This window comes from Dendropsophus ebraccatus, chromosome 9 (genome assembly GCF_027789765.1).
Source record: "Dendropsophus ebraccatus isolate aDenEbr1 chromosome 9, aDenEbr1.pat, whole genome shotgun sequence".
Taxonomy (NCBI): Eukaryota; Metazoa; Chordata; class Amphibia; order Anura; family Hylidae; genus Dendropsophus; species Dendropsophus ebraccatus.
In genome coordinates, this window is record NC_091462.1 from 2261266 (window position 1) to 2274395 (window position 13130).

Consider the following 13130-nt stretch of genomic DNA (forward strand, 5'->3'; position numbering starts at 1 on the left):
CTGACCTTTGTGTTTGTTGTGCAGATGATTGGGTGCAGTTCTGGAATTCTCCATTAGATGTCACTGTTTCTCCTCTGTAGACACGTGCACCCATCCTTACTGACCTGGTGATGGCCGTAGAGGCTGATCCTGTGATGGCCGTAGAGGCTGATCCTGTGATGGCCGTAGAGGCTGATCCTGTGATGGCCGTAGAGGCTGATCCTGTGATGGCCGTAGAGGCTGATCCTGTGATGACCGTAGAGGCTGATCCTGTGATGACCGTAGAGGCTGATCCTGTGATGGCCGTAGAGGCTGATCCTGTGATGGCCGTAGAGGCTGATCCTGTGATGGCCGTAGAGGCTGATCCTGTGATGGCCGTAGAGGCTGATCCTGTGATGGCCGTAGAGGCTGATCCTGTGATGACCGTAGAGGCTGATCCTGTGATGGCCGTAGAGGCTGATCCTGTTATGGCCGTAGAGGCTGATCCTGTGATGGCCGTAGAGGCTGATCCTGTGATGGCCGTAGAGGCTGATCCTGTGATGGCCGTAGAGGCTGATCCTGTGATGGCCGTAGAGGCTGATCCTGTGATGGCCGTAGATGCTGATCCTGTGATGGCCGTAGAGGCTGATCCTGTGATGACCGTAGAGGCTGATCCTGTGATGGCCGTAGAGGCTGATCCTGTGATGGCCGTAGAGGCTGATCCTGTGATGGCCGTAGAGGCTGATCCTGTGATGGCCGTAGAGGCTGATCCTGTGATGGCCGTAGAGGCTGATCCTGTGATGGCCGTAGAGGCTGATCCTGTGATGGCCGTAGAGGCTGATCCTGTGATGGCCGTAGAGGCTGATCCTGTGATGGCCGTAGAGGCTGATCCTGTGATGGCCGTAGAGGCTGATCCTGTGATGGCCGTAGAGGCTGATCCTGTGATGGCCGTAGAGGCTGATCCTGTGATGGCCGTAGAGGCTGATCCTGTGATGGCCGTAGAGGCTGATCCTGTGATGGCCGTAGAGGCTGATCCTGTGATGGCCGTAGAGGCTGATCCTGTGATGGCCGTAGAGGCTGATCCTGTGATGGCCGTAGAGGCTGATCCTGTGATGGCCGTAGAGGCTGACCCCGGGACACACAATATGAGCCCTTGTACTGGATCCGTGCGGAATTGTGGTAGTAAAGTGATTGTGAGCAGTGAAAATGGATTCCTTGTCCTGGAGGTCACATCACGGATTCTTCGGTCTTGGAATTTCTAATTTTGATAACAATTTCTGACATTCTGCAATTATCCAGGCTACCTGTCTATCCTCAGCTACCTGTCTATCCTCAGCTACCTGTCTATCCTCAGCTACCTGCTCATCCTCAGCTACCTGTCTATCCTCAGCTACCTGCTCATCCTCAGCTATCTGTCCATCCTCAGCTACCTGTCTATCCTCAGCTACCTGCTCATCCTCAGCTACCTGTCTATCCTCAGCTACCTGCTCATCCTCAGCTACCTGTCTATCCTCAGCTACCTGCTCATCCTCAGCTACCTGTCTATCCTCAGCTACCTGTCTATCCTCAGCTACCTGCTCATCCTCAGCTACCTGCTCATCCTCAGCTATCTGTCCATCCTCAGCTACCTGTCCATCCTCAGCTACCTGTCCATCCTCAGCTACCTGCTCATCCTCAGCTACCTGTCTATCCTTAGCTACCTGCTCATCCTCAGCTACCTGCTCATCCTCAGCTACCTGCTCATCCTCAGCTACCTGCTCATCCTCAGCTTCCTGCTCATCCTCAGCTACCTGCTCATCCTCAGCTATCTGTCTATCCTCAGCTACCTGCTCATCCTCAGCTACCTGCTCATCCTCAGCTACCTGCTCATCCTCAGCTACCTGTCTATCCTCAGCTACCTGCTCATTCTCAGCTTCCTGCTCATCCTCAGCTAGCTGTCTATCCTCAGCTACCTGCTCATCCTCAGCTACCTGCTCATCCTCAGCTACCTGCTCATCCTCAGCTATCTGTCCATCCTCAGCTACCTGTCTATCCTCAGCTACCTGCTCATCCTCAGCTACCTGTCTATCTTCAGCTACCTGTCTATCTTCAGCTATCTGTCCATCCTCCGCTACCTGTCTATCCTCAGCTACCTGTTCATCCTCAGCTACCTGTCTATCCCCAGCTACCTGTCTATCCTCAGCTACCTGCTCATCCTCAGCTACCTGTCTATCCTCAGCTACCTGTTCATCCTCAGCTACCTGTTCATCCTCAGCTACCTGCTCATCCTCAGCTACCTGCTCATCCTCAGCTACCTGTCTTTCCTCAGCTACCTGTCTATCTTCAGCTACCTGTCTATCTTCAGCTATCTGTCCATCCTCCGCTACCTGTCTATCCTCAGCTACCTGTTCATCCTCAGCTACCTGTCTTTCCCCAGCTACCTGTCTATCCCCAGCTACCTGTTCATCCTCAGCTACCTGCTCATCCTCAGCTACCTGCTCATCCTCAGCTACCTGCCCATCCTCAGCTACCTGCCCATCCTCAGCTACCTGTTCATCCTCAGCTACCTGCCCATCCTCAGCTACCTGCCCATCCTCAGCTACCTGCCCATCCTCAGCTACCTGCTCTGGGTGGAGTAGAGGGGTGGGGGTGCAGGGGGATCTGGGTGGAATGGAGGGGTGGGGGTCCGAGGGGATCTGGGTGGAATGGAGGGGGTGCGGGGGCATCTGGGTGAAGTGGAGGGGTGGGGGTCTGAGGGGATCTGGGTGGAGTAGAGGGGTGTGGGGATGGGTTGATCTGGGTGGAGTAGAGGGGTGGGGGGATGGGTTGATCTGGGTGGAGTAGAGGGGTGGGGGGGTGTTGGGCCGGGGTTCTCCATAATGACTGAGGAGATGGAGGAATGTGAGTGGGAATGTGGAGTTTACAGATCACGCTCCTCCACTTCCAAACAAGGCCTGGAAGGATCCGCAGCCGCCGCCGCACGTTCCCTCCACATCGCCCTTTATGGCCCGATCATCTGACTGCACATTAACCCCCGCTCTGCTGGGGGAGCACCAGGCTGCTGATTAGCGCATTTTCTTTGCAGCAGCCACTGACGCAGCCTGACGCCATTATCCCCCAGGGGGCGCTCTGGCCATGCTCACACTCACTTCTTTCCACACCTAATGGTTTCTGGGAGACAGGAGACCACAGAGCCATTCCCATCCCACATTTATAGGGGATCTCCCCCCAGAATAGGCAACCCCCGACACGCATCCCGCCACTGAATAGAAAGGTAGCCACTAATGATGGACAGGTAGCCACTGAGGATGGACAGGTAACCACTGAGGATGGACAGGTAGCTGAGGATGGACAGGTAACTTCTGAGGATGGACAGGTAACTTCTGAGGATGGACAGGTAACTTCTGAGGATGGACAGGTAGCCACTGAGGATGGACAGGTAGCCACTGAGGATGGACAGGTAACCACTGAGGATGGACAGGTAGTCACTGAGGATGGACAGGTAGCCACTGAGGATGGACAGGTAGCCACTGAGGATGGACAGGTAACCACTGAGGATGGACAGGTAGTCACTGAGGATGGACAGGTAGCCACTGAGGATGGACAGGTAGCCACTGAGGGTGGACAGGTAGCCACTGAGGATGGACAGGTAGCCACTGAGGATGGACAGGTAGCCACTGAGGATGGACAGGTAGCCACTGAGGATGGACAGGTAACCACTGAGGATGGACAGGTAGTCACTGAGGATGGACAGGTAGTCACTGAGGATGGACAGGTAGCCACTGAGGATGGACAGGTAACTACTGAGGATGGACAGGTAGCCACTGAGGGTGGACAGGTAGCCACTGAGGATGGACAGGTAACCTTTAATTATGAACAGGTAGCCACTAATGATGGAAAGATAGCCACTGAGGGTGGACAGGTAGCTGAGGATGGACAGGTAACTTCTGAGGATGGACAGGTAACCACTGAGGGTGGACAGGTAGCCACTGAGGGTGGACAGGTAGCCACTGAGGATGGACAGGTAGCCACTGAGGGTGGACAGGTAGCCACTGAGGATGGATAGGTAGCCACTGAGGATGGACAGGTAGCCACTGAGGATGGACAGGTAACCACTGAGGATGGATAGGTAACCACTGAGGATGGACAGGTAGCCACTGAGGATAGACAGGTAGCCACTGAGGATGGACAGGTAGCCACTGAGGATGGACAGGTAGCCACTGAGGATAGACAGGTAGCCACTGAGGATGGACAGGGCCTCCTCTCTATCCCCTGGGCCTCCTCTCTATCCCCTGGGCCTCCTCTCCATCCTCAGGGCCTCCTCTCCACCCTCAGGGTCTCCTCTCCATCCTCGCGGCCTCCTCTCCATCCTCGGGGTCTTCTCTCTATCCCCTGGGCCTCCTCTCCACCCTCGGGGTCTCCTCTCCATCCTCGCGGCCTCCTCTCCATCCTCGGGGTCTTCTCTCCATCTTTGGGGTCTCCTTTCCATCCTCGGGGTCTTCTCTCCATCCTTGGGGTCTCCTCTCCATCCTCGGGGTCTTCTCTCCATCCTTGGGGTCTCCTCTCCATCCTCGGGGTCTTCTCTCCATCCTCTGGGCCACCTCTCCATCCTCGGGGTCTTCTCTCCATCCTCAGGGTCTTCTCTCCATCCTCTGGGCCACCTCTCCATCCTCTGGGCCACCTCTCCATCCTCTGGGCCACCTCTCCATCCTCAGGGTCTTCTCTCCATCCTCTGGGCCATCTCTCCATCCTCTGGGTCTTCTCTCCATCCTCTGGGCCACCTCTCCATCCTCGGGGTATTCTCTCCATCCTCAGGGTCTTCTCTCCATCCTCTGGGCCACCTCTCCATCCTCTGGGCCACCTCTCCATCCTCTGGGCTACCTCTCCATCCTCGGGGTCTTCTCTCCATCCTCAGGGTCTTCTCTCCATCCTCGGGGTCTTCTCTCCATCCTCTGGGCCACCTCTCCATCCTCTGGGTCTTCTCTCCATCCTCTGGGTCTTCTCTCCATCCTCAGGGTCTTCTCTCCATCCTCTGGGCCACCTCTCCATCCTCTGGGCCACCTCTCCATCCTCGGGGTCTTCTCTCCATCCTCTGGGCCACCTCTCCATCCTCGGGATCTTCCCTCCATCCTCTGGGTCACCTCTCCATCCTCGGGATCTTCCCTCCATCCTCTGGGCCACCTCTCCATCCTCGGGGTCTTCTCTCCATCCTCTGGGCCACCTCTCCATCCTCGGGGTCTTCTCTCCATCCTCTGGGCCACCTCTCCATCCTCTGGGCCACCTCTCCATCCTCTGGGCCACCTCTACATCTTCTGGGCCACCTCTCCATCCTCTGGGTCTCCTCTCTATCTTCAGGGTATCCTCTCCATGTTGGGTGATGGAGACCGCTTCTGTGTGTCATATATTCGTATCTTGTGTTGATTGGGTTTAATCTCACTCTCACTCCTGCCCCCTAATGTCCGGGGTAACCCCAGTCATGTGACATTAGTATACAGCAATGGCTTCAGGTACCCTATCCTTACTGCCCCCTAATGTCTGGGGTAACCCCAGTCATGTGACATTAGTATACAGCAATGGCTTCAGGTACCCTATCACTACTGCCCCCTAATGTCCGGGGTAACCCCAGTCATGTGACATTAGTATACAGCAATGGCTTCAGGTACCCTATCCTTACTGCCCCCTAATGTCCGGGGTAACCCCAGTCATGTGACATTAGTATACAGCAATGGCTTCAGGTACCCTATCACTACTGCCCCCTAATGTCCGGGGTAACCCCAGTCATGTGACATTAGTATACAGCAATGGCTTCAGGTACCCTATCACTACTGCCCCCTAATGTCCGGGGTAACCCCAGTCATGTGACATTAGTATACAGCAATGGCCGTCACCCTGCATGGATGTTTGCGGTTCCCTTCAGGAAACTCTCACAGCCGTAATGAGCTCAGAATATGAGCGAACGGCACGGAGGAGCTGACAATCTCGATAACGCTGCCCGTCCATCATTCCCCGAAGACTGACCTCACCTGTTAACGCCATCTACACTGCTGAAGACTGAGGAAGGAGAATGGAAACCCGCCTGATACAGGGGGGTCTAGTGTAGTTACACAGCAACAAGGGAATCTACACAAAGAGACTGCGTTATGTCTCCTGTATTGTACTCCAGAGCTGCACTCACTATTCTGCTATGTACAGGACCTGCCCCCTGCTGGTGACCATTGTGTGACCCCTGGCAGTCCTGGCAGTGTCCCCTGCAGGATGGGGGTCAGTTCTACATCTGGTGGGGCAGGGATGGCGCTGTATATGTCACTGTGTGGCGGTGACGCAGTATATATGGACAGGAGCTGCGGATGTAGCAGAGCTCAGATAATTGCAGCACTAATTCAATCCCAACGTTCCACTCAGAGGAAGCTGCTAAAAAAAGATCAGCACAGGAGAAGCGGCATTAACCCCTGAGCTGCTGCCACTGGCGCGCGGGGGGCGGAGTCGCGGCTCTGGACTGTCATCGGGTTACAACGTACCTTACTTACTGTACTTTTTCATATTGACATAGTTGGTGGAGGCCACAAAGGTGCAGTAAGCGGAGTGCGGCGCGACGTGTGACCTCTGACCCTGTCACAAAAATAAACGGTGCTGGACGCAGCGCAAAAAGAGAGACCAGTGTGGAGTGTCCAGACCCGGCAGACAGGACGCTGTATTTGCTGTACTGTTCCTTTAAGAACGCACAGTGAAATAACAGGAGCTGATTGTTGCGCTTCCTCTGCTCTTGTGAGGCGCCGTCTCTGTTCCTTTTCCGCTCAATAATAACAATCTGGAAAAGTGATTGTGGCCAAAGTGCTGCTCCACCGCCACCTGCACCCAGCGCCACCTGCACCCGCAGCCACCTGCACCCAGCGCCACCCACCGCCACCTGCACTCAGTGCTACCCGCAGCCACCTGCACTCAGTGCTACCCGCAGCCACCTGCACTCAGTGCTACCCGCAGCCACCTGCACTCAGTGCTACCCGCAGCCACCTGCACTCAGTGCTCCCCGCAGCCACCTGCACTCAGTGCTACCCGCAGCCACCTGCACCCACCGCCACCTGCACCCGCAGCCACCTGCACCCAGCGCCACCTGCACCCGCAGCCACCTGCACCCAGCACCACCCACAGCCACCTGCACTCAGTGCTCCCCGCAGCCACCTGCACCCACCGCCACCTGCACTCACCGCCACCTGCACCCACAGCCACCTGCACCCACACCCACCGCCACCTGCACCCAGCGCCACCCACCGCCACCTGCACCCGGAGCCACCTGCACTCAGTGCTACCCGCAGCCACCTGCACTCAGTGCTACCCGCAGCTACCTGCACCCGCAGCCACCTGCACTCAGTGCTACCCGCAGCCACCTGCACTCAGTGCTACCCGCAGCCACATGCACCCACCGCCACCTGCACCCGCAGCCACCTGCACTCACCGCCGCCTGCACCCACAGCCACCTGCACCCACACCCACCGCCACCTGCACCCAGCGCCACCCACCACCACCCACCGCCACCTGCACCCGGAGCCACCTGCACTCAGTGCTACCCGCAGCCACCTGCACTCAGTGCTACCCGCAGCTACCTGCACCCGCAGCCACCTGCACTCAGTGCTACCCGCAGCCACCTGCACTCAGTGCTACCCGCAGCCACATGCACCCACCGCCACCTGCACCCGCAGCCACCTGCACTCACCGCCACCTGCACCCGGAGCCACCTGCACCCACACCCACCACCAAGCACCACCACCCACCGCCACCTGCACCCGGAGCCACCTGCACCCACCGCCACCCACACCCGCAGCCACCTGCACCCGGAGCCACCTGCACCCACCGCCACCCGGAGCCACCTGCACCCACACCCACCCACAGCCTCCTGCACCCACACCCACCGCCACCCGCAGCCAAAGCCACCTGCACCCACCGCCACCCACGCACAGCCACCTGCACCCACCGCCACCTGCACCCACCACCCCCGCAGCAACCTGCACCCACTGCCACCCGCAGGCATTGGCACCACCACCTGCACACACCTGCATGATATGTGTGTATGACGTGTGTGTATGATGGGTGTATGATGTGTGTGTATGATGTGTGTGTATGTGAGACGTGTGTATACGATATGTGTGTATGATATGTTTGTATGATGTGTGTGTATGATGTGTATATGATATGTATGTATGATGTGTGTGTATGATGTGAGACGTGTGTGTATGATGTGTGTGTATGATGTGTGTGTATGATGTGAGACGTGTGTGTATGATGTGAGACGTGTGTATATGATATGTGTGTATGATATGTTTGTATGATGTGTGTGCATGATGTGTGTGTATGTGTGTATGATATGTTTGTATGATGTGTGTGTATGATGTGTGTGTATGATGTGTGTATGATATGTGTGTATGATATGTGTGTATGATATGTGTGTATGATGTCTGTGTATGATGTGTGTGTATGATGTGTGCATGATATGTGTGTAAGATGTGTGTGTATGATATGAGACGTGTGTATATGATGTGTGTATGATGTGAGACGTGTATATATGATGTGTGTATGATGTGTATGTATGATGTGTGTGTATGACGTGTATGTATGATGTGTGTGTATGACGTGTGGGTATGATGTGAGAAGTGTGTATATGATATGTGTGTATGATATGTTTGTATGATGTGTGTGTATGATATGTTTGTATGATGTGTGTGTATGATATGTTTGTATGATGTGTGTGTATGATATGTTTGTATGATGTGTGTGTATGATGTGTGTATGATATGTGTATATGATGTGTGTGTATGATACTGTATGTGTGTATGATGTATGTGTATATGATGTGTGTGTATGATGTGAGATGTGTGTGCGCGGGTGCAGGGGTCCCCATATTATATATGATGTGTGTATGATGTGTGTGTGATGTGTGTGTGATGTGTGTGTGATGTGTGTGTATGATGTATGATGTGAGATGTGTGTGCGGGTGCGGGTGTCCCCATATTATATATGATGTGTTATACTGTAGGCGGGTATGTAGTAGTTTTGTTACAATGTATCAGTGCTGATCATACTACAGTGTGCATCACCAGCTGCAGCGCCCCCCACTGGCCGCAGCCTCCACTGCAGCTTCTCAGGATTTGGAGACTTTGTGGTAATTTGATCTTTCTCTTTTCTCTTTCAGTCTGCAGATTGTCCTGTCACCGCAAGTGTGAGGCCAAGGTAAGGAACCCTGTTATTACTGATCCTATGATGTCACCTGTTATTACTGATCGAATGATGTCACCTCTGTTACTACTGATCGTATGATGTCACCTGTTATTACTGATCGTATGATGTCACCTGTTATTACTGATCCTATGATGTCACCTGTTACTACTGATCGTATGATGTCACCTGTTATTACTGATCGAATGATGTCACCTGTTACTACTGATCGTATGATGTCACCTGTTATTACTGATCGTATGATGTCACCTGTTATTACTGATCGTATGATGTCACCTGTTATTACTGATCGAATGATGTCACCTGTTATTACTGATCGTATGATGTCACCTCTGTTACTACTGATCGTATGACGTCACCTGTTATTACTGATCGTATGACGTCACCTGTTACTACTGATCGTATGATGTCACCTCTGTTACTACTGATCCTATGATGTCACCTCTGTTATTACTGATCCTATGATGTCACCCCTGTTATTACTGATCGTATGATGTCACCTCGGTTACTACTGATCATATGATGTCACCTGTTATTACTGATCGTATGATGTCACCTCTGTTACTACTGATCGTATGATGTCACCTCTGTTATTACTGATCGTATGATGTCACCTCGGTATTACTGATCGTATGATGTCACCTGTTATTACTGAACCTATGATGTCACCCCTGTTATTACTGATCGTATGATGTCACCTCGGTATTACTGATCGTATGACGTCACCTGTTATTACTGAACCTATGATGTCACCCGTTATTACTGATCGTATGATGTCACCTCGGTATTACTGATCGTATGACGTCACCTATGTTATTACTGATCGTATGACGTCACCTCTGTTATTACTGATCGTATGACGTCACCTCTGTTACTACTGATCCTATGACGTCACCTCTGTTACTACTGATCGTATGATGTCACCTCTGTTATTACTGATCCTATGACGTCACCTCTGTTACTACTGATCCTATGATGTCACCTCTGTTACTACTGATCGTATGATGTCACCTCTGTTATTACTGATCGTATGATGTCACCTCTGTTATTACTGATCGCAGTGACACAAGCAGGGAACACCCATTGTTCCCTGAACCTTCTGCAGCACAAGTCCCAGAGATCTCCTTGTCTCCTGGTCACATGATGTCTGTGCTGCATATTCTCACCTCCTCATCCTAAGGGACAATTAGTTTCTATTATTCTGTCTTTTTTTTTGTCAGCATCATCCTCGGTGTTGTCAGTGTCAGCATCATCCTCACTGTTGTCAGCATCATCCTCGGTGTTGTCAGCGTCATCCTCAGTGTTGTCAGTGTCATCATCATCCTCGCTGTTGTCAGTGTCAGCATCATCCTCACTGTTGTCAGCATCATCATCCTCGGTGTTGTCAGTGTCAGCATCATCCTCGGTGTTGTCAGCGTCATCCTCAGTGTTGTCAGTGTCAGCATCATCCTCGGTGTTGTCAGTGTCAGCATCATCCTCTGTGTTGTCAGTGTCAGCATCATCCTCACTGTTGTCAGCATCATCATCCTCGCTGTTGTCAGTGTCAGCATCATCCTCGGTGTTGTCAGTGTCAGCATCATCCTCACTGTTGTCAGCATCATCCTCGGTGTTGTCAGTGTCAGCATCATCCTCGCTGTTGTCAGTGTCATCCTCGGTGTTGTCAGTGTCATCCTCAGTGTTGTCAGTGCCATCCTTGTGGTTGTCAGTGTCAGTGTCATCCTCGGTGTTGTCATTGTCAGCATCATCCTCGGTGTTGTCAGTGTCAGCATCATCCTCGGTGTTGTCAGTGTCAGCATCATCCTCACTGTTGTCAGCATCATCATCCTCGCTGTTGTCAGTGTCAGCATCATCCTCGGTGTTGTCAGTGTCATCCTCGGTGTTGTCAGTGTCATCCTCAGTGTTGTCAGTGCCATCCTTGTGGTTGTCAGTGTCAGTGTCATCCTCGGTGTTGTCATTGTCAGCATCATCCTCGGTGTTGTCAGTGTCACTGTCATCCTCGGTGTTGTCAGTGTCAGCATCATTCTCGCTGTTGTCAGTGTCAGTATCATCCTCGGTGTTGTCAGTGTCATCCTCGATGTTGTCAGTGTCGTCCTCGGTGTTGTCAGTGTCATCCTCGCTGTTGTCAGTGTCACTATCATCCTCGCTGTTGTCAGTGACATCCTCACTGTTGTCAGTGACATCCTCACTGTTGTCAGAGACTTTGTGTTGTTGTCGTTTGCTCGTTGTCATTGTTGTAGATTTGTGTTTGTTGATTTATTACTTTGAAAAGTTTAATATAAAATATAGAAAATCTATAAATAATCTGATAATAAATTGGAGATCGGTAGATGATGGGGCCGAGGGGAAACCAGCGGAGCGGTAGATGATACAGACGAGGGGAAACCAGCGGAGAAGAGACAGCGCTTCCTACTGTAAAAAGAGTCCGTGCAGCCTCATGTAAGAGCCTGAAACCCCCCCCGTAATTCTCAGACGTAGAATAATAGTCATACACTGCTGGTAATGGAGCATCAGGGTGTGAATCAGCCTCATCAGCCGCGTTTAGGATAAGCCGCGTCCAGGACAAGCCGCGTCCAGGGTCTGCCGCGTCCAGGATAAGCCGCGTCCAGGACAAGCCGTGTCCAGGGTCAGCAGCGTCCAGGATAAGCCGCGTCCAGGGTCAGCCACGTCCAGGATAAGCCGCGTCCAGGGTCAGCCACGTCCAGGATAAGCCGCGTCCAGGGTCAGCAGCGTCCAGGATAAGCCACATCCAGGATAAGCCGCGTCCAGGATAAGCCGCGTCCAGGGTCAGCCACGTCCAGGATAAGCCGCGTCCAGGGTCAGCAGCGTCCAGGATAAGCCACATCCAGGATAAGCCGCGTCCAGGATAAGCCGCGTCCAGGGTAAGCCGCATCCAGGGTCAGCCGCGTCCAGGGTCAGCAGCATCCAGGATAAGCCGCAGCCGCGTCCAGGGTCAGCCGCGTCCAGGGTCAGCACCTTTTTTTTTTTTTTTTAAATGCCGCCCAGTTTACCGGAGCAGGGAGTCCAGCCCAGCAGCCAGGGGGCGACAGAGAGTCCAGCCGGGTGTGGGGGTGGGGGAGACAAAGTCCAGCCCAGCCCTCTTCCTGGAGGGGAGATATAAAAGCCGGGAGACCCCCGGAGAGGGAGATATAAAAGCCGGGAGACCCCCGGGGAGGGGAGATATAAAAGCCGGGAGACCCCCGGGGAGGGGAGATATAAAAGCCGGGAGACCCCCGGGGAGGGGAGATATAAAAGCCGGGAGACCCCCGGAGAGGGAGATATAAAAGCCCGGAGACCCCCGGAGAAGGAGATATGAAAGCCGGGAGACCCCCTTGGAGGGGAGATATAAAAGCCGGGAGACCCCCGGGGAGGGGAGATATAAAAGCCGGGAGACCCCCGGGGAGGGGAGATATAAAAGCCGGGAGACCCCCGGGGAGGGGAGATATAAAAGCCGGGAGACCCCCGGGGAGGGAGATATAAAAGCCGGGAGACCCCCGGGGAGGGGAGACATTTCTCGGTTTTCCTCTGTGGCATCTAGTTTTGGACGCTTGAACCTTACAGATTAACCCTCCGGCATCTGGATGACATTTCCATACACAAGTCTCTAGTTACCTCCAGAGCTGCACTCTCCCAGCTGTTGTGATTGCCGTAGACTGCTGCCTGTGGCCACTATGTAGTCTGTGCAGCAGCAGTATTCTGAATGCAGCTCTGGATACAACTACAAGTAACTACATCCTTATGTATGTGGCAGGGGGCTCATTATGTAATAGAGGGATCAGTATTTTGCAGGGGGCTCAGTATGTGGCAGGGGGCTCATTATGTGCCAGGGTGTTCAGTATGTAGCAGGGGCTCAGTATATGGCAGGGGGCTCAGTGTGTGGCAGAGGGTTCAGTATGTGAAAGGGGGGTCATTATGTGGCAGGGTGTTCAGTATGTAGCATGGGCTCAGTATGTAGTAGAGGGTTCATT

The 13130-nt window shown here is 53.5% G+C and overlaps 2 protein-coding genes across 2 annotated transcripts in view; one reads left to right on the plus strand and one right to left on the minus strand.

The window, feature by feature from the left end:
* LOC138801066 (tensin-1-like) overlaps positions 1–10309 on the plus strand; it is a 156907-nt gene extending 146598 nt beyond the window's left edge. Inside the window, exons 3-4 of the mRNA XM_069983506.1 lie at positions 9122–9159; positions 10271–10309. Of these exons, the coding sequence (XP_069839607.1) occupies positions 9122–9159; positions 10271–10309 (77 nt within the window). The remainder of the gene's footprint in view (positions 1–9121; positions 9160–10270) is intronic.
* A 26-nt stretch (positions 10310–10335) lies between these two features.
* On the minus strand, positions 10336–11394 carry LOC138801067 (dentin sialophosphoprotein-like). Its single transcript, XM_069983507.1, has one exon. It carries the CDS (start codon positions 11392–11394, stop codon positions 10336–10338), a length of 1059 nt encoding a protein of 352 aa, XP_069839608.1.
* Between the last annotated feature and the right edge of the window lie 1736 nt (positions 11395–13130).